This window comes from Pristis pectinata, chromosome 3, assembly GCF_009764475.1.
Source record: "Pristis pectinata isolate sPriPec2 chromosome 3, sPriPec2.1.pri, whole genome shotgun sequence".
Taxonomy (NCBI): domain Eukaryota; kingdom Metazoa; phylum Chordata; class Chondrichthyes; order Rhinopristiformes; family Pristidae; genus Pristis; species Pristis pectinata.
In genome coordinates, this window is record NC_067407.1 from 80,614,498 (window position 1) to 80,636,954 (window position 22,457).

Consider the following 22,457-nt stretch of genomic DNA (forward strand, 5'->3'; position numbering starts at 1 on the left):
GCTCTGAACCAATATTTGAAGGGGTAGCATCAAGGGAAGCTAAAGACACCAATATTACATCACTTTATGTTCTGCTCAGTCATAGAATCGTACAGCAGAAACAACCCTTCATCCTCCCACGCTGATCTGCTCTTTCACACATTGGTTGGGCACGCGTAACTTTAAAATTCCTTTATTGCACAGGTACCTTTTTGAAGTCTTCCTCATACTTCTGTTGCAGTGAGACTCGGTTCCCCAGTTTGCTGTCCACTTCCAGGGTGTGTTGATGGAGGTCTTCCCACTGCCTAGTTAGTTGGGTCAACCGAGCCTTCACGTGTGCAATCTCACCAGAGGTGACGAACTGGCTCAGCTTCTGGGACTCTTCTTCCAAACTTTTAAGTTCTTTTGACTTACCAAGAACTGTGTCAAGAATATGCTACAAGTCAAAAACATAGATTGGTTGTTTTTTGTTTCAGCTTTTCCTGTAGGAGAATCCATGATTTCATCATTGTTAAAGACAGATTTCAAAGTTTAACAGGAATGTCGTACAATTGGGCAACTTACCTTAACTTTGGAGAGCTTTTCATCCAATGGGATAGACAAATCCTCCACTGCATTCAGCTCTTTCTGTTCCTCTGTCATCCAGTGCCCCAATGATTCAAACTCAGCCAAAAAATTCTCCCACAAACTCTTGATCTCTTCCAGATGCTTCACACTGAAGCAAAAAAGACACTTGTGAAATTAATATAAATAGGCCAAAATAAACCATCTTCTGGATTCCTCTCAGATCTCAGCTTAACAGGATTTGCGACAGTTGAAAGACTGGAGAAGTGCAGGTGGGGAAACTTGTGAAAAGCACAATCCCAAAAGAAATTGGCAAAAGGCACAAATTTAAATCCTCTGGGTCAGCTATCATATAGGTATAGATTGGAGGGTGTTCATTAACCAGGTCCCTGAGTACCCTGATTTTAATTTTCTCAGGTTCATGTCCTCGCCAATCCCTACCTCTGTAACCTCCTTCAGCCTTCTCTCAGAAACTTACTCTCTCCATCTCCATACATTTGTAGCAGTGCATTCAGTTGCCTGGGCCTCACATTTCAGAATTTCATCTCTAACCATCCATCTCTCTCCTCCTTAAATCACTTGTGCTAATATCTCATTCTTTTCCTTGTGTCCAGTTCCTGGAATATGTGTGTGTGTGTGTGTGTGTGTGTGTGTGTGTGTGTGTGTGTGTGTGTGTGTGTGTGTGTGTGTGTGTGTGTGTGTGTGTGTGCGTCTGTGTGTGTCCGTGTGTGTGTGTGTGTGTGTCCATGTGTGTGTGTGTGTGCGCGCGTCCGTGGGTGTGCGTGTCTGTGTGTGTCCGTGTGTGTGTGTGTGCGCGTGTTTGTGTGTGCCCATGTCTGTGTGTGTGTGTGTGCGCGCGTGTCCGTGGGTGTGCGTGTCTGTGTGTGTGTGTATGAGAGTGAGTGGTTCAGGACATGTTACTATTTCACAGGTGCTAAATAAATGCAAGCTGCAGTTGTTGATTTAATTCCAGGTCTGTTGAAAGGACTAACTAGTGACACTGAAACCCATGAGAATATCCAAGATATATATATATGTGTGTGTGTGTGTGTGTGTGTGTGTGTGTGTGTGTGTGTGTGTGTGTGTGTGTGTGTGTGTGTGTGTGTGTGTGTGTGTGTGTGTGTATGTGTGTGTATGTGTGTGTGTGAGAGAGAGACAGACAATGGGAGCAACAGCAAGAATGAGGTTCTCAGCGAAAATGAGAGCAAGAAAGAGCATGTGTGTGAAAGAGAAAGCAAAGGAGTGTGAGAGAAAGAGAACAAGAGAGGACTCAATATCATGGACTACCAACCACCTAATGGACAGTGGGATAAAATTGCAGATCACCATCCCAGTGGAGACTAGATTAAAATGGTTTATCTCCATCTATTGAACAAGTAGTTAAAATGGTGGATCATCGGGTGAGCAATGAACTGAAGTACCATTTCAGCCTTTTCTTTATAAGTTAGAAGCCATCAGCATGGCTAAAAGCAGCAAGCTTTTATGAGAGTGAATAAGAAAAGCTCTAGAGGTCTGTTATTATGGGCAATGGGCTAAAATGGCAGATGTGCATTGTTATGGAGAATAGGCAGATACAGCGGGTATCATTGTTCCCAGTAGAAAAGCTACTGATCTAAGTTTAAGGCACATCATGAACAGGGTAACTTATTCTCATCCAACCATCTTGCAGAATGTAAACATTGAAATCAGCTTCCAACAACTCTAGCTTGCTTATTTTACAGCCAGAAGATTTATGCAGAAACATCTGACTACACAGGGAGTTGTGAAGCCACAGAATGCATTACTGGAGTTAGTGACTGAGGCGGAGGTCATGTTAACATACAGGTGATTAAAGGAAAGGGGAAATCAAGGGCTATGGAACAAAGGGTAGGAATGCAAGAGTTGCTACTTGATTAGGAAAGAAATACTGAATAAGCATTAATTTAGCAAGAATTAAGATTAAAAAGGATGACGGCTTACTGGTTCCTCAGGGCCTCCTGTACGTTTTCAGCTTTCTCTCTCATTTCTCTGGTTTGTTGCTGCAGGGAGCTCTTACTCTTTGGACCAAGTTTCATGTCTTCAGATTTGTGTAACAGGCTCTCAGCTTGAGCAGCCTTGGTTTCACCGTCTCTGCAAATTGCCTGTCACACACACAAACACACAAGCAATGCAAGACCTGTCAGTGCACATTGGGAGATACGATATGTACCTCCAGGCAGTAAAATACTGGGAGCATCATAACTTCAAGACAGAAGGTCGAACAGTTGAACATAATTATAATTCCAACATGATATATTCTTGAGAGACTGGTCCAGGACATTTCATACTTGGAAAACTGTAAGAAATTTCCTAGTTTTCAATTTTCCATACACTAAGTCCAATTTCACTTTCAAACTGAAGCTTATAGTTTCAAGGTCATCTGCTAATTTATTTAAACTGGGTCATTAGATCTCTACTGTAGATTGACTGTGAGTCTGCAAACTTACCTTCATTTGATCCAGCTCTGAGCCAAGGCTTTCCAGGCTGCTGAAGAGACGATTCCAATCCACCTTTGTTCCAGCACGAGTCAGGAATTCCATTACTTCCCCCCTCTCCTCCTCAAAGCGCTGCCACTCAACGAGTATCTCCTTTACCACAAGGAAAACCAACAAGTTAGCTTCATCTACCGTGACAGCCACCAGCCCTTATGCTGCCACCGCTGACTGTTTTCCTTCTTTTGCAAGTGCCCTGCAATGACCACCTCAGGCAAAATAACCCCCTCCCATTGACATTCAATGGCATTGCCATTGCCGAATCGCCCACCATCGACGTCCCTGGGAGAGCGTTGACTGCCACCAATATCCAGACACTTAGCTGGACCAACTGCATAAATATTTCAGTTACTGGAGGAGGGCAGAAGCTGGATATTCCTCTGGTTACACCCCTTGGCTCCCCAAAGCCTCTTCAGCACCTGCAGGGTATGTCAGACTGTGATGAAACATTTACTTCTTGGGATGGATGCCTGAGTTTGGAAGCTTGACGCCATCCAGAACAAGGCAGACCCTTAGATCAGCAGCACATCTAATGGCTTGAACATCTATTCCATGACTGCAGTATTTGCCAGCAACACACAAAGGCTTCTTGGACCTCTCAAATCCACGACCCACAGAAGGATCTGGACAAAAGATGCTTGGGAACAAGCTCACCTACATACCAGCCTGTCAGAGTGAACTTTGTGGCTGGGTTTTACCTCCAGTTCCTTCTGCTGTTCCTCCACTGCTTTCCCCATTGCATTGAAGACAGCCTCCTGGGTTTGCAGTTCTTGTAGACTGGATTCAGTCAGGTCAACAGCTCCATGTAACTCCTTCCCACGAACAAACAGCTGCTGCACATCAAGTCTCTGCACCATCCACTGTTTCACTTGTTGCTGTGAGTTCATGAAGTCAAAACAATTTTACTTTGATTGCAGAAAAAACAATTACAACATAAGAGCAGCAGTTTGAATGTAATTAGGGCCCTTGACATGGTAACTTGTTCCAAATCTGTCACCGGAGCATTGTTAAAAAAAAATTAATCTGAATTACTTAAGGAAATATTAGAACCAGTGTCAAAATTTGTGGTCAAGGAAGCTGCTTTCAATGAACACCTGAAAGGGGGAAAGAGATGCAGACAGTTTTAGGAAGGAAGTTGTAGAATTTAGGATCTAGAGAGCCGAAGGCACAATGAAGGGCTGAAGGAAATGGGAAATAGACAAGAGTTTGGATTCGGAGGAACACAGAAATCCCAGAATGTTGGAGGGCTGGATTAGGTTAAGGGAGAGACAAGGCCTTGGAGAGATTTGAAAGCAAGGATGAAACCCCAGGGCATCTGCATATGACAGCAAAAGCAGGAATGATAGGTGAAGAGAACTTGGTCTGTGCCGGGATATACCCATGGGATATGGATGAACTGCGAGTCGAAGCTTTGGAATGATTAAGTCCGAAGGTAACAAAAGAATGGAAGAAAGAGGCAGGGACAAAGACAGTGATAGTGGAATTTTGGAAACCAGCAGGTACACTGAGTGCTGAAAGCACAGGTAGTTGCAGGATAATAAGGATGGCTCAAACCATATTACAGCCATTTGAAATGAAACTCAAACCCAAAGAAAAGTGGTTTCAGACTCATTCACCATCGAAAGTTTATAACTGCACAGAATGTCCTAATCTAGTTTATTCCACCTATTGTCATCATCAGCACTCTGACTTCCAAGCCACAAGGCTTCAAATGCATGCATTTAAGGTGAGAGGGGGAAAGTTTAAAGGAGATGTGCGGGGCAAGGTTCTTTTTTACACACAGAGAGTGGCAGGTACCCAGAATGGGCTGCCAGGGGTAGTTGTGGAAGCAAAGATGATAGTGGTGTTTAAGAGGCTTTTAGATAGACACATGAATGTGCAGGGAATGGAGGCCTGTTCCTGTTCTGTTCTATATGAACTGTGGGTTCAAGCCTCACTTTGGGCTCTGTGCACCACGAGGGAATACTGCAGTGACAGAGGGACTACACTGAGAGAGTGCTCCAGTGCAGCATAGCAGGAATGTTTGCCTATAAAGGAAAGGGTTACATTACTGGGGAGGTGTCTGCAGTGTTAGAGGAGTAGTGCTAAGCAGCATTGCACCATTGGAGGAACAATACTGAGGGAAAGCTGGACCATCAAAGGAGCAACACAATAATGCAGTCTAGCTGTACTGTGTTGGTACCACTCTGTCAGAGGGCCAATATTGAGAGTGTTTCCCAATCAGGGGGGCAGTAATGAGGGAATGCTACACAGTCAGATGGCCAGAGGTGAAGAAAGTAAAAATCACAGTCAGAAGGCTAATATTGTGTGTTGGAGGGGTAATGACAAGTTATTCAGCAATGTGGGAGTGTAGCACCATCAGAGAACCAGTCCTGGAAAAGTGTGGCAGTGTCAGAGCTGCCAGCTTTCAGCTAAGACATTTTTTAATTCATTCAAGGGATGTGGGCTTCACAGGCTGAACCAGCATTTAACTGCCCATCCCTAGTTGCCCTAGAGAAGGTGGTGGTGAGCTGCAGACTTCAAGGTGTGGGTTTACAAATGTTTTTGTGACTTGATGTACAGCTGATCAAGTGGATTGAGACTGACTGCTGTAAGTGGTGAACAACTTCATTGTCAATGCATGGGGCAGGTACCAGAACAAGAGAAGTTGTGCTGGATGGACCAGTGGCTTTTTTCTGTCTGGTGATTGTCTCTTGTGTATCCCCTATTTTCATTGCTCCACCATTAGTGGCTGTGTCTTCAGTGACCAAGACTTAAGTCCTGGAATTAACAGAATCTAGGGGAGTTGATGGCAATGTGGGGAGAATAAATAAAATGAGGATAGTGTAGATAGGTGCCTGATGGCAGACATAGACTCAATGGGCAAAAGGACCTATTTCTGTGCTGTATGATTCTATGACTCTAATAAATAAAGTGTTTATACTTCTCTGCAAATCTTGAGCCAATAGGTTGCGTGCCTTTTTCTGGGTGAGATCGGTACCTGATGATGCAGATGGAGTCTCTGGGCTTCCTCCAGGCTCTCTGAATTTAGCATCCTCTCCCCTTCAGCCTGCAGCTGCTTCTGGGAGTCAGTAAGTTGCCCCAAAGCGCTCTTCACATGGTCTTTGTGCTGGACACAGTCATCAACAGCGGACAGCATTTTATCAGACTGAGGAGAAATTACAGGCAATTTAACATGGGTGTGGTGTGAGTCACAAATCAAACCAAATGGTGTTACAGGACTCAGGTGCTGCAACAAGGGAATCTTTTTTTTAGACGCACAAGAACTGTATCTACAAACACACATCTTCACTTACAAGATGCATCCTTTGCAACAGGGATCTATTTTATGGAATTCACAGCCTGACACAGCAGACACACTCATGACAGCCTTAATGCAAAGAAGGACAGCAAACATCCGAATTTCAGTCCCCTCTTTCAGCCGCATGTACCAAACACACCGCAAAGTTGGTCAGAAACGTAATCATATAGCACCAATACTGGGGGAAATTGGCAGTCGATAAAGCAAATCCTTGACATCCAGATGGACGATACACTGCTTTGACAAGCATGCACTGGGACCACTTCCAGCTTTGCATGTGCGGAGAATGGACACAGCAATCTGTCGACAGAGTCACGTCAGTCATAAGGTTTCATTTAAAACAACAGTCGTTTGCCTCGATGCATTATGAAAGATTTTTCCCTTAACTCTTCACTCAAGTAGCAGTTTGAGTCATAAAAAGGTGGAATAGGTTATTTGGTCACTCGAGGCTGTACCTCTAAACTATTAGAAACATACCTCAACAAACTTATTTCACTTTTTGAACAATGTCACGTGATACTTTCAGCTTATAAAGATCTATCAACATGAGAAAATCATAAATAGAAGCAGGAGAGGCTGTTTGATCCTTTGCACCTGATCTGCCATTCTACAGAATTATGGGTGATCTTTTACCTCAGCACCACTCTCCCCCGATTCCCTTAGTATCCAAAACTCTATCGATCTCTGTCTTGAATATACTTGGTGACTACATGACAGAAATTTACATTAAGTTCAAAGGTGATGCCATTGAATCTGAAAGATGTGCTGGCCCTGGTTAGGGTCCAAGGGAGATTCACAAGAATGATCCTGGGAATGAAAGGCTTAATGTATGGAGAGTATTTGATGGCTCTGGGCCGGTATTTGATGCAGTTCAGGAGAGGGGAATCTCTTTGAAACCTACTGAATACTGGAAGGCCTGGATAGAGTGGATGTGGAAAGGATAATTCCATTAGTGAGAGAGTCCAGGATCTGAGGGGACAGCCTCAGAATAAAGGGACATCCCTTGAAATGAGGAAGAATTTCTTCAGCCAGAGGGTGGTGAATCTGTAGAATTCACTGCCACGGAGGTCTGTGGCAGTGAAGTCGTTGCGTGTATTTAAGGCAGAGATAGATAGGTTCTCGATTGGTAAGAGGGTCATGGGCTAAGGCGGGAGAATGGGCTTGAGAAAAGAAAAATAATAATCAACCATGATTGAATAGTGGAGCAGACATGATGGGCCAAATGGCATAATTCTGCTCCTATATCTTAAGGTCTTATGAAACCATGGTCTACAATCTAAATGAGGGAAATTATAGAGGTATGAGTGGCAGAATGGTCGTGGTAGACTGGGAATCTACATTAGAGGATGTAACAGTGGCGAGGCAGGCTTTCAAGGAAATAAAGCATGATTTGCTGCAAATAAATATTCCTTTGTGGCACAAGGGCACAACAGGAAAAGTGGTCCAACCAAGGGAAATTACAGATAGCATTAAATTTGATGAAAAGACTTATAAAGTTACCAGTAAAAGCTGTAACAAAAAATGAGCTGCTGAAGGAACTCAATGGGTCAGGCAGCATCTATAGAGGGAAATGGACAGTCAACGTTTCAGGTCAACACCCTTCATCTGGACCCAAAATGTCGATAGTCCATTTCCCTCTACAGACGTTCCCTGATCCGCTGAGTTCCTCCAGTGGCTCGTTTTTTTGCTCCAAATCACAACATTTGCAGTTTCTTGTGTGTCCAGAAAAAGCTGTGAGCCTGAGGACTGACGTATTTTAGAATTCAACAAAAGATGCCCAAGAAAGTCATAGGGAAATGAAAAATAAAGTATGAGAATAAACTAGCAAGAAATGTAAAAACAGACCACAAGAGTTTTTATAGTATGCAAAGAAGAAAAGACTAGTGAGAGTAACTGTTTAATCCTGACTGAATTTACAATGGGGAATAAGGAAATGGCTGCAGAATTAAACAAATACTCAGTGTCTGTCTTCACAGAAGTCACAAAAATCTTCCAGATATTCTGCAGAAGCAAAGGTCCAGTGCAAATGAGGAAGTAAACAAAACAAGTATTAGTTAAAAGCAACACTGGAAGTTAATGAGCTTGAAAAGTGATAAATCTGAAGGAGCCAATGGTTTAGATCCCAGATTTGAAAAAGGTGGCTACTGATGCTCTGCTTATCAATTAAAAAAAAAATTGATTCTGGAATGATTCCTGCAGCTTGAAGAAGAGTGAATATAACCCCACCAGTTAAAAAAGGAGGGAACAAGAAAATAGGGAACTACCACCCTGCTAGCTTGACACCAGTAACAGAGTCTATAATAACCAGTAACTGGAGTCTGTAATAAAGGGTGGAAAAAGATAACATGATTAAGCAGGGTCAACATGGATTTATGAAAGGGAACTTATGTTTGACTAATCTATGGAGTTCTTTGAGGATATATCGAGTAGAGTAAATGGGGGATAACAAGTGGATGTGGTGTATCAGGATTTTCAGAGGATTTCGATAAGGCCCCACACAAAGGGTTGCTGAACAAAGGTATGGCACATGGAATTGGGGTAATATACCAGTGTGGATTTAAAGTAGATAGAAAACAAAGAATGGGAATAAACAGGTCATTCATGGTAGGCAGGCTGTGACAGTGGGCGATGGCAATGATCAGTACTTGGGCCCCAACTATTCAAAACCTAAATTGATGGTCTGGTCAAGGGGACCAAACATATATTTCCAAGTTTGCTGATAACATGAAATTATGCGAATGTAAGTAGTGGTGAGGAAACAACAAAGCTTTAGGAAGACACAGACAAGCTGAGTGAGTAGAAAACAACATGGTAGATGGAGATGTTGTTCTTCAAAAGGGACCAAGGTGCCCTTGTACACAAGACACTGAAAGCTAACATGCAAGTACAACCAGCAGTTAAGAAGGCATTTCTTTCAAAAGTATTTGAGTACAAGAGCGAAATATTTTACAACAATTATAAAGGACTTTGGTGAGATCACACCTGATGTATAGTGTACAATTTTGGTTTCCTCACTTAAGAAATAGTATACTTGCTATAGAGGGAGGGCAGTGAAGATTCACTGGAATGGTGGGTTTATCATATATGAGGAGAAATTATGTAGAATCAGTCTCTAATCTTTAAAGCTTTGATGAATGAGAGGCAGCCTCACTGAAACATAAAATTCATAAGGGGGGCTCAACATGTTAGATGCGCAGCAGCTACTTCCTCTGCTATGGAGTCTAGAACAAGGGATCACATTCTTATAGTAAGGGTCAGGCCACATAAGACTGAGATGAAGAGAAATTTCTTCACTCAGAGGGTGGTGAATCTTTGGAGCTCTACACCCCAGTGATTGTTGGAGGTTCACTCACTGGTTGCATTTAAAACTGAAGTCAATAGATTTCTGGATATCAGAGGAATCAACGAATAGGGCAGGAAAAAGGTATTTCAAGCAGAATATCAGCCATGATCTTGTTGAGTGATGGAGCAGGTTCAAGGGACAAATGGACCTACTCCTGCCCCTACTTCTCAGGCCCACAGAGGCAGCTAATGCGGTGGCCACCGGTAATTATCATGGTTTCAGGGTGGAAGGTGGGTGGATCACAGAGTTCCTCATGGATCACCAAAGTGCTGACTGTCCAACCACTCACCCGCTTTCCCATGTGGTTGGGTGCTGGAATCTGTTGAGCTTTACACTGTGGGCAATTTCCACTTCCAGTAACCCAGCTTCTACTGAGATTCTTCAACCACTGCTCCCTTACTCACCTCCTCACTAAAGCTATTGGGGAGGGGCGGGGGGAACGACTCTGAGAAGTCCCTCTTTGAAGTTCCTCTAAGGCAATCAAGGAAAGCCTTGAGGTTTTTCATGACTGATAATCACACTAACCAGCAGATTATCCCCAAATCATTCCTTCTGCAAGCAATCTGTGAAATTCCATTTCAAGGACCTCCATGCTGGTTCTAAAGGGTGATTAATTTATACTAAGATAAATAATTCTTAACATCTATTCCAACTCTGCACCTGTAGATTTAATAGGTGTTTTGTTTCTCCAATACTACCTATTTCAAATATCCTGTGATGCTGGCCAGGAAAAAATTGTCTCGACTGAGGAAAAATCTATTGGTTGCAGAACTGTGGAAGCAAGGGAAAGGAAGTCTAATGATTGTATCCAGTACTTTTACCATTTTAAAACATCAACCATGTCCCCTCGAAGTGTGCTTATTGCCAAAGTAAGCTTAATTCCAGCCTGTCCTTGTAGCTTAGATCTCTAAACTGTTGCATTTTCACACCTGTGCCACCTGCAGAGCCAAAAGATTCCTGATCAGATTGAAAAATACACAGTACTGTAAGTGAGAACACGCCAAAACCATTTCAAGGCTAAATACAATCATCACTTAATGGTACTTCCAACACAAACCTAAACAGTAGGTCAAACAAACTATTTGTTTTCCTATTTTTAACCATAATTAAATATGCTTCTTAATATAACTAAATACATTACTGCACATATTTAATTAGGTCTGTACTTATTTCAAGGAGTGATCTGCAACTCTCCCAGGAATAATTCCTGAACCGTTAGCTTTAATAGTCAGTACTATACGATATAAAGCTGTTCAGGATTTCCTGCTTTGATGGTTGATGTGTGTCACACACCCAATTTATCTACATCTGTGCGTAAATTACTAAACCAAAGGTAACGTTCTTCAATTTAAGAATGATTCCTGAAGTCACTGTTGTAAGCATTGTGCAAAAGTCATTGCAACACAGTATTCTGTGGAATTATTATTAAATCCTTCAATGGAACCCCTACTTCACACAGTAAAGCAGACCTGTCTTGTACACAAAGGATATTCAAAGTAAAGTTTCCCCTGCTGCCACCTAATAGTGTGCCCTAACCTCAAATTAAAAAATCCATTCCCGACTGTGATGCTTCCATTTTTCACGACAAAGACCCCTGTAATCTGTTGAGTGAAGTTGTCGATTGTTGTTGAAATAATAGCTTAAAAAAATAGCAAAATGAATAATCGGCAAGAATCAGCTAATATTTTGTTTAGATGTAGTCATGCACTGGAATGACTGCCAATATTTTGAATTGTTAATTATTATTAATTATGTCGATTGCATTGCAGTCTCATTTAATGCTGGAGCAGAGCTATGACAATATGTGTCGGCTTTGGAGAGGCTGAAAAACAGACTGTTTAGCGAAGGAGAGGAGTGGTTTTAATACTGGTGTCATTAGTGCACGAGGACCAGATACATGACCTCCTGCAATTGCCAATGAGGGCAGCTTGGTGCAGGACTCACCAGCAGGAAAGGAAGGGTCCATCAGAACGGTGAGGGATTGGCAAGGGACATGGCCACAAGTGTGGCTCAATGGTATGTGTCGGGTGGAAATCAAATCAAATGATGCAGTTCCAATCGGAAGGCAACAGAAACTGGCAGATATTAATGAACACGTGCATAAATTAAGAAATATAACAATTCACAATACTCCTAGCTCTAAGAAAATTTTTAAAATTGCAGAAGCTGGAAATCTGAATCAAAAACAGTAGTGCTGGAAAAACTCAGCAAGCCGGGCAGCATACGTGGAAAGAGAAACAAATCAATGTTAACATTTCACATCTGCAACCCTCTGTCAGAACTACTCCTAGCACTAGTTCTGCCTGAAGAGCACAGTACACAGTTAGACCAGTTCCGTATCACGTCACCAATCTTAGGTATTTCTCGTACCTCAGCAATTTGCTTCAGAAGCCCCTTGAATTCAGCCGACAGCTTGGACAGTTCACCTTCTCTTCTTTTTGCTTCATTCTCGGAAGAGATAGGTATCAGTGCATCAAGTCTGGATCGTAACCACGATAGGCTAGGCTCTTCGTTGCTGGCCTCTTCCTTAATTTGCTATATGTGTACAAGAAAAATCCATACACATTCCTGTTTTCACCCTTGCTTTCAAATCCCTCCATGGCCCCACCCCTCCCTAGTTGTGCAACCTTGTCCAATCATGCATCCTTCCTCGACCCCCGTGTTCCATCAGCTTTGGTGACTTTCCCTTTGCAAATTTCTTTCGTTCCACCATTGGCAGCTGTGCCTTCAAGATGCCCAGGTTTAAGGTACTAAAATTCCATCCCTCAACCTTTCTTTCCCCTTTGCCACTCCTCACAGCCCACCCCTTCGGCCAATTTTGGTCACCTGCGCTGATGTCACCTTGCACGGCTTGTTGTCCGTTTTTGTGAAGAGTGAAGCAGCTCAAAACCTTTTTACACATTAAGTTACTGTGGAGGGAGGGGAAGCACCAAGCTAAAATATGTCCATATCCTACTGTTTAGTGAACCAGAGGCAAGAAGGCTATCATTGAGCCAAGACTCAAGCTCATAAGTTAAACTCCCTAGGGGAACATCACCCAGTGGAAGGCTGCAACACTGTGACATCATTCCCCAACCATGTCACCCTTGGAGCACAGCTGCATATTGGATTATTCTTGAATCATCATCAAAGCAGACACCTAATGCCACTATGCCAGACAGACCTTCCCACCTGTGCTCTGTCCACAGCAGCCACCTGGAGCTCCCGGTTGCCAGCCATTTTATTTCCCCTTCCCATTCCCTTGGCCTTGGCCTCCTTTACTGCCAGGGTGAGACCAAACACAGACTAGAAGAACAGCACCCCATATTCCACCTGGGTAGTCTGCAACCTGACAGCATGAACATTGAATTCTCCACACCAGCAGTTTCTTTTGTCTCTGTTTCCCCAGCCTATATTGTCCAGTCTGTGTTCTCAACTCTGACCATTCCCGCTGTACTCTTATACCTAGATTGACAATGATTCTGCTTTTGTTTGGTATTTTATTCCATTGAACATAGTTATACAGTCAACAAACCTCCAATGCAGATTTCAAATCTTGATATTTCTTGGGATCAGTGGTTCCACATTTGATCTCTGTTAGCTGCTTGCTCTTTGCCAGAAGCCAGGTTAGCAGTTGGGAAGACCTAAGAGGAAAAAGTTGAGGAAATCTCAAGAACTTGTTTGTGAGAGGAGGACATATAAAGTGACAAAGTTATTGGGGGTGCTGGATATAATATGATTTACAACAATATTGGGTAGCTATTTTAAAAGAAGGAATATAAAAGAGGAAAGGACAGGGAATGGGATTTGAGCACCAGTCATAGATAATGATGGACCAAGTGGCCTCCTCATGTGGTGTCATTCCAGCCAACCTAACCGCTCCATCACTCCTTTTTCCACACCAGTGCTGGATTGAAGTTGCTTCACCAATCTCCTCACTTCACCTCTGCCCCAAACAATTCTGTATGCATGGCGATTCCATCTAATCCCAAACTTCTCCTGCATGTTCTCTTCCAAATTCACTAGTCTTCCATTTAATGTCACACAACTCATCCTCCACCAAACTCCCTTACACACCCACAACCAACGCCATTGTGTAAAGCCTCGCCTTCTCTCAGGTCCTAACTCCTATCACCATTCACGACAGCCTTTGAGAATCCCTCTACCATTGTCCCTTTACTCCAGGTAGGATTACCATGAACACTTGAAGAAAGGACTGAAACAATACAATACTGTTCTCCAGCCAGGACATCCACTGAGCACAACATCCTAATTTCTTTTGATTTAGTCATAGAGTAGAATCACAGAGTAATACAGCACAGAAACAGGCCCTTCAGCCCAACTCATCCATGCTGACCAAAATGCCCATCTAAGCAAGTCCCATTTGCCCGTGTTTGCCCATTCTGTATCCTTCTGAACATTTCCTATCCATATTATTTATTGGTTCATTGGATATGGATGTCACTGGCAATGCCAGAATTTATTGTTCATCCCTATTTGCGCCCTGAACTGAGGTATTAAGAGTCAACTACATGAGTGGGTCTGGAATCACATGTAGGCCAGATGTCTGATCTATGTTAGCTGTTTGCCCTTTGTAGAAGCCACTTTGACAAATGGAAAGATCTACAAAAGGACAGAAGATTTCCTTCCCAAAGAACGTTAGTGAACTGAATGTTTTTTTTCCCCAATAGTTTCAATGGTCACCATTACTGAGATTAGTTTTTCTTCTACTTAATTGTTTGAATTTAAATTCCAGCTGCAATGGTGAGATTCAAACTTATGTCTCTGAGACAATGGTCCAGAACTCTAGCTGCCAGATCACTGAGTTAACCAACACTGCTATGTCCTTAAGATTCCTGGCAACCTCCTGCTTTCCATCCTCATCCTTACAACAGTCAATCTGACCAAGGGCTGCCTTGCTTCCACATTTGCCAGCTCACTCTTTTCTCTGCCATTCCTCTTGACATTTTCAAGTTGCTCTGCGAGTTGTTTGGCTGCCTGACTCCAGATTACCAGCGGCCACATCAAATAATGTGTCATCAAACCCTCTTCATGATCACTCTGGAAGACAAGAGCAACCAAGTTCTCCAACACAAACTGCCCTTTCCTATCTCTCATCTACCCTTTCAGATGAGGTTTGAGTGGTTCAATGACTAACAGATTAGTTTTAATTTAGTTTATTGTCATATACACCAGGGTCCATTGAAATTCCTTGTTCCTGTGAAGCTCACAGGGTAAACATTATACATAGCAATAATAAATACAACAACAAGCTCTCTATCGAGCTGAGACTAACTGCTCCTCCAGATTCTTCAAGTCCTTCTGGCTATCAGAATAGGGAGGCTGAGGAAAGGACGATGCCAGGGGGCAAAAGGGGGGCAGGGGTTAGTTCTACATTGAGGCCAGAATCCCTACACCAACCTTGTAGAGTCATAGAGCCATACAGCACAGAAACAGGCCGAACAAGATGCCCCATCCAAGCTAGTCCCATTTACATATCACCCTTTGTGTAAAAAAGTTGCACCACAAGATCCTATTAAATTTTTTTTCTTCTTACCTTAAACCTATGCCCTCTAATTCTTGATTCCCTAACCCTGGGAAAAAGACTGAATACATTCACCTAATCTATGCCCCTCATGATTTTATACACCTCTAAAAAGATCACCTCTCAGTCTCCTACGCTCCAAGGAACAAAGTCCTAGCCTGTCCAACCTCTCTGCATAACTCAGTCCCGCAAGTCCTGGCAACATCATTGTAAATCTTTTCTGCACTCTTTCCAGTTTAATAACATCTTTCCTACAGCAGGGCAACCAAAACTGAACACAATATTCCAAGTGTGGCCTCACCAGCATCCTGTACAACTGCATCATGACCTCCCAGCTTTTAGACTCAATGCCCTGACTTATGAAGGCCAGCATGCCAAAAGCCTTTTCCACCACCCTGTTTACCTGTGACTCCACTTTCAGGGAAAAAGAAAGTGGTTTCTTTATGCTTAAGATGTGTGTCTGGTCTAAAGGAAGCATAGTGGAAAAAGAAGTCCACTCATGAGATAAGAAAAGCAACACATCTATCACCTATCCATTTCGAAAGAGATACACATCAGGTTGAAGAAAGTCAGTTGGCTGAGTTCCTTGTGGAGCAGAAATATTAGTTTAGACCAGTTGGCTCAAATAACTTTTGGGTGCTGCAAATTATATGTATTACATCGCACATCGTTGTTACCTTGCCTCAAACTCTTTCCACTTGTCAGGTTGATCCAGGATTTTCTGATAGGTGGCGTCAATCAGTCCTTTCAAGTCTCTCAGGGTCGTTTTGTCCATTTCATGTTTTGTCCTGATCGTATCATACTTCCGAGTTTCCGGAAGCTTCTGGCAGAGATCTCCGATCACCTTACCTCGTTTCCTGCACCACTCGTACTTGCCTTTGTCCGAGAAAAATTCCTGAAAGAAATTATTGGTTGATCTAGCCGGGCCCCACAGGTGAGGTTTCACAGTTCTAGCCGGACACACAGTAGAATTCAACCCGAGCTGATCACCCAGAGCATGGTCCAGGTGCTCCGTGCTAAGTAACTAATTTCCTGCCTGACTGCCCAAAGCTTCTCTGCCACCCGTGGGGCACAAGCAAGAAGGGTGATGAACTACCCTTCACTTACCTAGATGGGCACTGCTTCAACATCAAGAAACACCACCAATATCCAAAAAGCTGTCTTGAAGATACTCAGACACTGAACCTCCACAGCCCTCTTGGGCTGAGAATTCCAAAGATTCACCATTCTCTGGGTGAAGAAATTTCTTCCCATCTCAACCCTGAATGACCACCACATTTTGAGAATGTGATGCCTGATTCTAGACAGCCCAGCCAAGTAAAAGATCATCCCCACATCTACCCCATCATGGTCCATTAGAATTTTGCAAGATTCAATGAGATCTACTCTTCAAAACTCTCAAGAGTATAGGTCTAGTCACTTCATTTCTACTCATTGGACAAACCCCATCCCCTGTCCAAGAATCAGTCTGGTGAACCTTCATTGCACTCTCTCTATTACAGGTGTATCATTCCTTAAGTGGGAAGACCAGACCTCACCACAACCCTATATAATAGAATAAGATGTCTTGTACTCAAAACCTCCTGCAATAAAGCCCAACGTTCCATTTGCCATCCTGATTGCCTGCGGTACCTACACATTAATTTTCAGTGATTCATGTACAAGGACACCCAGGACCCTTTGAACAACAACACCTTCCATTCTCTCACCATATAAAACATGCACAATTTAAAAATCCTCCACTTCTTTTTTTTCTACATCTTTCAGATTTTGCCTTTACCCATTCACCTCGCCTCTCTACCCACCCCAAGCATCTCTGCAACCTCTTCACAACCTATCAGTGATGGCCAGCTTTGTATAATAAATAAGCTTGCATCTATTACATTACTCATCCAAGTCACTGATGTAGATTGTGAACAGTTGGAGCCCCTATTTCTGAAGTCACAAACTCCCAATATAATAATTGTCCCTTTATTCTTTCTCCCTGTTTTCCTTTCTTTCTTTGGGCATGAACCAATTCACAATCCACACCAATATATTACCCTCACTGCCATGTCCTCTAACATTACTTAATAACCTTTGGTGTGACATCTTATCAATGCCTTTCTGACAGCCAAGTCCACTATATCCACTGGTTCCCCCTTTGATTATTCCTGCAGTTACAATCTCAAAAAACTAACAGAAACAAAATTTGATTCCTCTTTTGTAAATCCTGAGGTGCAGGGTAGTGCGCTTAGAGGCAGGAGGTCACAGTTCCAGGAACACATTCAACCCCAAGCCCGTGCTGCAACATTAAGGCATATTTGGAGCAGAAACATCAACAGGGAATATTTGGACTAAGTGGCTGTTTCTCTTCTGAAAATACTATGCAAGCCTCTGTAGCTGGGCTGATTTCCATTCATTGAAAATATACATTTAATTCTTTCTCCCTCAAACTTCTACAAAAGCTCCCGATTCAATGTATACTGGGTGAAGGTGGCTTCTCCATTGCCAGCTACCCGTTAAAATACCAACAGTTGCTAGTGATGTTGACCTTTTATTTTTTTCACTGTGCTTACCCTGTGTTGTGCAATGAGCTCTTCACTACTCATGCTGCTTAACAACTTGTTCTCCCGAGTCAGTTCGGACTTGCACTCTTCCACAGTTTCCACTAGTTTATTTCTTGCTGCTTCAATCTGAAGCTGGAGCAAATGGTAGGGAGCTTCAGCCTGAAGGTCCTAGAACCAGCCAAAGAATACTATTAGAATCATAAAGCTGGATCTATAGAATGGGTAATTCTAATCCTCCAAGCCTTTCTGGATCTATATACCAGGGAACATTAGGACTGATACTCATATTGGATCTATGTATGCTGAGAAAAAAAAATTCAGGACTTGTTCAGTACCAAACTCAAGCAATACCAAAAATCCTTTTCAGTCCACTTCCTCGGTTGTTGCTCCCAACACCACTAATATCCAAAATGTGCTACATAGCTACAAAATACAGTCATGGAATGCTCTGTGAGCCTTCATCTCACAGTTAAATGAATATAAAAGAAAGCTGCAGATGCTGGAAATCTGGAGCAAAAACAGAATGCTGGAAACACTCAGCAGGTCAGGCAGCATCTGTGGAAAGAGGAACAGTCAATATTCCAGGCTTGCAGATGTTCATTTGACTGTCTCTCTTCCCACAGATGCTGCCTGATCTGCTGAGATTTTCCAGCATTTTCTGATTTTGTTAGATTGCAAAAGTTAGGGAACAATGGTTCAATTGGCTGAACTTTAGACAATCCCAATCTGGAGCATGATGTTCTAGAAAGGATACGTTGGCCTTGGAAGGGAGCGTAATGTAGATTCACCATTACAATACCAGGTCTTAAAGGTTGCACACCTTGCACTGTTTTGACTGTAGGTGATTAATAGTGTGCTAAATGAGCTGCTTACACATGGGAACATTTTTGCTCTTCCACTGCTTATATTCCCTCGAGTACGGGAGGGCTGAACTAATTGAGCTGTTTAAAATGATTGAAGTATTTCATAAGCTAAGTGGAGAAAAGCAGTATCCCCTACTGGGGAAGTTCAGAACAATGGGGCATACAATTAGAGCCAGGCTATTAAAGGATGATGTTGGGAAGTATTTTGTCACACCAAAGACAGTGGAAATCTTTTTCTCAAAAGGCTGTGATGCTGAGGCCCATTTGAAAATTTAAAAGCTGATTTTTCTTTGTTGTTGGGAAGGATATTTTTGTTTCATTTCATTCAGGGGATCTGGGCATCCTAAGGTGCTCCCACTGGGCTATTATGCAGCGTCCCCAAATTTTGCATCAACAACAACAAAGAAAAATGTCAGAATGGTGTGAGACTTGGAAGGGAAATTGCAAGAAGTGGTGCTCCATATCCCCGCTGCTCTCGTCTTTATGGACACTAGAGGTTACGAATTTACTAAGTGCTGTTGAAGAACCCTTAGCAGGTTGTGCAGTTCACTTTCTGGATGGTATACACACAGCCATGGTGAAAGGAATGAATATCTAGAGTGGTGAATGGAGTGTCAGTCAAGTGGGCTGCTTGCTCCTTGGTGTGACTAAGCTTTATGGTGTTGTTGGAGCCACACAGTATTCCACAAGTATCCCATCACATTCCTGAATGGTGGCCTTGTAGATGGTGGAAGTGCATTAGGAGGCCAGGACGTGAGTCACTTGATGCAGGATACCCAAATGAGCATCGGGGAATGGGTCATTAATGGCTGGGGAGCAAAGTGAGTATGTGGAGTAAAACTATGGCTTAAACGACTGGCTGAGCAGGTTTGAGGGAATGAATGGCCAACTCTTGTTTCTAATATTCCCAGTAACAATCGGCGCCCTATCGCTCAGCACCCAGTGCTAACCTTCCACTGTTTGTGCAGGCTTCGGACTGTCTCCTGGAGACTTTGCTGCTCCTGTTCGGGAAGGATGTCAGTCAGCTCATCACAAGCCTTCAAGAAGGCATTGAGTATTCTCTGGTCAAATTGGTTGAAGAAATCCTAGGAGGAAATAATTGGATTGTGAATAAGAGTAACATTATCTCATCAGCCTACATTTCAACCTACAAGGCACAAGTGCACTGCTGCCTGCTAAATTGTTTGAGCATGCACTTCAGTCCTGAACCACAGGACCTACATTTTAACATAGCCTCACCTGAGTGTCTCTTCCAACAGTTCAGTGAGTTCAGAGTCCAGAGGTTCGATTTGCAATCAATGTTGCATTAATTGACCATAGTTGGGGGTGGGGGGGGTGTGGTTTGGGCTTCAGTGGTTTGGTTGCTAGTCTCAGCTTCGTCCACCCTTTATTGTGACGTGTAAATGAGAAGAGAGTAAAACTGAGCTAGACAGAGGGAGCGAGAGAGAGGGAGAGAGAGAAAACAAGAGCATGAGAGAGAGAGAGAGAGAGGGAGAGAGAGAGATATAAAGTGAGAGAGACAGAGCAAGAATGTGAGAGCGCAGAGAGAGCATGAGAGGGAGCATGAGAGAGTGTGAGAGAGAGGGCAAGCAATCAAGTGCTGCAAGAGAAAACAAGAGCCACTAGAGAGAGAACAAGACAGCGTGAGATGAGAGAGAGAGAGCGACAGAGACAGAGACAGACAGAGAGAGAGACAGAGAGAGGGATGGAGAGAGGGACGGAGAGAGGGACGGAGAGAGAGAGACAGAGAGATACAGAGAAAGAGACAGAGAGAGACAGAGACAGAGAGAGAGAGAAAGAGAACGAGAGAGAGAGAAAAGCGAGCAAGAACAGCAGAGGGAAACAAGCTGCTGGTTCTGTGAAGGACTGCTGATTAGTGCAATGTGGAAGTCAGCACACTCCTAACTGTCACAGTTGCACACTATAACACAGAAGTCAGGAATGAGCTGCATGTACCACTCTATCGCTGAGCTCAGCACTGATGGGTGGACCGCATCTGTGCTAAATTGAGGGGAATGATGCATTTCATCTCTGGACCCTCAGCACTATGTTGATTATTGCCAAATGTAGCACAGCCCCATTCATTTCAATGGTGTTGCCGACTCACACTGAGGAAGTAAATGAGGGTTAGTGTTTAGAACATTTTCTTTACCTTTAGTCAATCTTAGTGTTCCTAATTAATTTCTGCTACCTAATTCTTCTCAATTTCTAACTTTTAAAATCCTTTAGATCTATTTCAGTTGTTTTAAATGTCTGATTAACTGTTTTCATATGCATGATACAAAAGGCCTTTGACAGCAGCAAGTCAAATGACCATCCGGGCGGGGGATTCGGGATCCATACCCGAGGCCTGGTTATTGATCACAGGATGCTCCACTTCATAGGATGGTCCTACCCCTGTGGCCAGAGCTCAACCGTGCTCATGGAGCCACAGAAGTTTAGTGGAAGAACAACATTTGGTAGGGGACAGGGAAAGAGGGTTGATCATGAACAGCAGTCTAGATCAAGCATGATCAGGCCCGATATTTGAGAGTGAATGAGCAAGTGAGGCGTGCGCATGGGTGAGAGTGAATGGGAGTGCGCATGAGTGAGTGATATAGAGAGTAAGAGTGAGCACATGAATTAGTCCCTGTATAAACAGGAGGTAACAAGAGAAGACTTGGCTGGTCTGTTGGTTTAGGGGTTCAGAGCAATATTACCACCACTCTCAGTATCTAATCAATGGTTTAATGCAACAATTTAATGACTAATTCTGATGCAATTTGTACATTGATAATCCAGTAGTAGGGCCCGATCAGTTATGCAGATGTAGGCATGCACTGTCATTGGCTGGGCTGCTATTCAGAAATTAACCCTCAACGCAAGTCTTTGATGCCACATCCTCAATAATAATTAGGCCAAAGCCACATTACAGAGCCTGCTTCACTCCACAGGGAACAGAACCCGATGAGCAGATCTGTGCATCCACTGGGCAGATTTTACAATTGTGGAATCTCTCCAAATCGAGTCCCACCCACTAGGAGGTTCTATGAATAAGTATGTACAGAGTACACTACACTATTGGTCAGACAATCACAGACCACACAAGTGAATGCTCCTCTCAATTTTGTATGAGAACATGTATTGGGTGGGGAGGTTTAAATTGGAAGGCTGCAGTATATACTTTTGTTCTGGAAAACAAAACTAACTGCATGTGCTAGGAGTCTGAAGTGAAAGCCAAAAGTGTTGGGAACTCTCAGCAGGCAGGGCAGTGCTGTGCAGAGATGGGAGAGTAAGGTTTCGTTGTGACCCCTGCTCTGGAACAGTTCTCCAGTTGCAAACTGTGGCCTTGGGGCTCCAATCGTTGGATTGCACTTCCCTAAGTGACAGCACAGGAACTGCAAGTGCAGCCCAGTCTCGCCAGAACTCCCAATCCTCACCGTGTGCCTTGCAAGAAGCCGCTCAGGGTTCCCCTCTTCTACCAGGGCCGTCTGAGCCGAGTGCAGGACCAGTTCCAGCTCCTTCCTGCAGTCTTCAAATCTCCTCAGAAGGTTGCTGTTTGTTTCCATGTGCTTCCTCCACTTTGTTCCTTGCTCCACCATGTCCTGTCAGAGAATACCACACAGGATGAAGGCTTATGAAGAAACAATCTGTGTCTCCCAAGGTGTCCCAAAGGATTTTACAGTCATTGTTCTAAAGTGGCAGTCCCTTTCTGCAATGCAGGATCCTATAATCAGCAGTGTTATAAAGGGCTGAACTGTGTGAACTATTGATTAAGGCATCATTATAAGCCAGGAAGATAACACCCCTTTAGTTCTGTGCAGAGTTCTTTGTCCCCTTGAGAG

At 43.3% G+C, this 22,457-nt stretch overlaps 1 protein-coding gene across 1 annotated transcript in view; it reads right to left on the bottom strand.

The window, feature by feature from the left end:
• Positions 1–22,457, bottom strand: part of syne1b (spectrin repeat containing, nuclear envelope 1b) — a 392,896-nt gene that overhangs the window by 293,025 nt on the left and 77,414 nt on the right. The window contains 12 exon segments of the mRNA XM_052012795.1: positions 188–415; positions 544–694; positions 2,503–2,663; positions 3,009–3,149; positions 3,752–3,928; positions 6,034–6,201; positions 12,068–12,232; positions 13,212–13,320; positions 15,899–16,116; positions 17,780–17,938; positions 19,584–19,718; positions 22,053–22,217. Coding sequence (XP_051868755.1) covers positions 188–415; positions 544–694; positions 2,503–2,663; positions 3,009–3,149; positions 3,752–3,928; positions 6,034–6,201; positions 12,068–12,232; positions 13,212–13,320; positions 15,899–16,116; positions 17,780–17,938; positions 19,584–19,718; positions 22,053–22,217 — 1,977 coding nt within the window.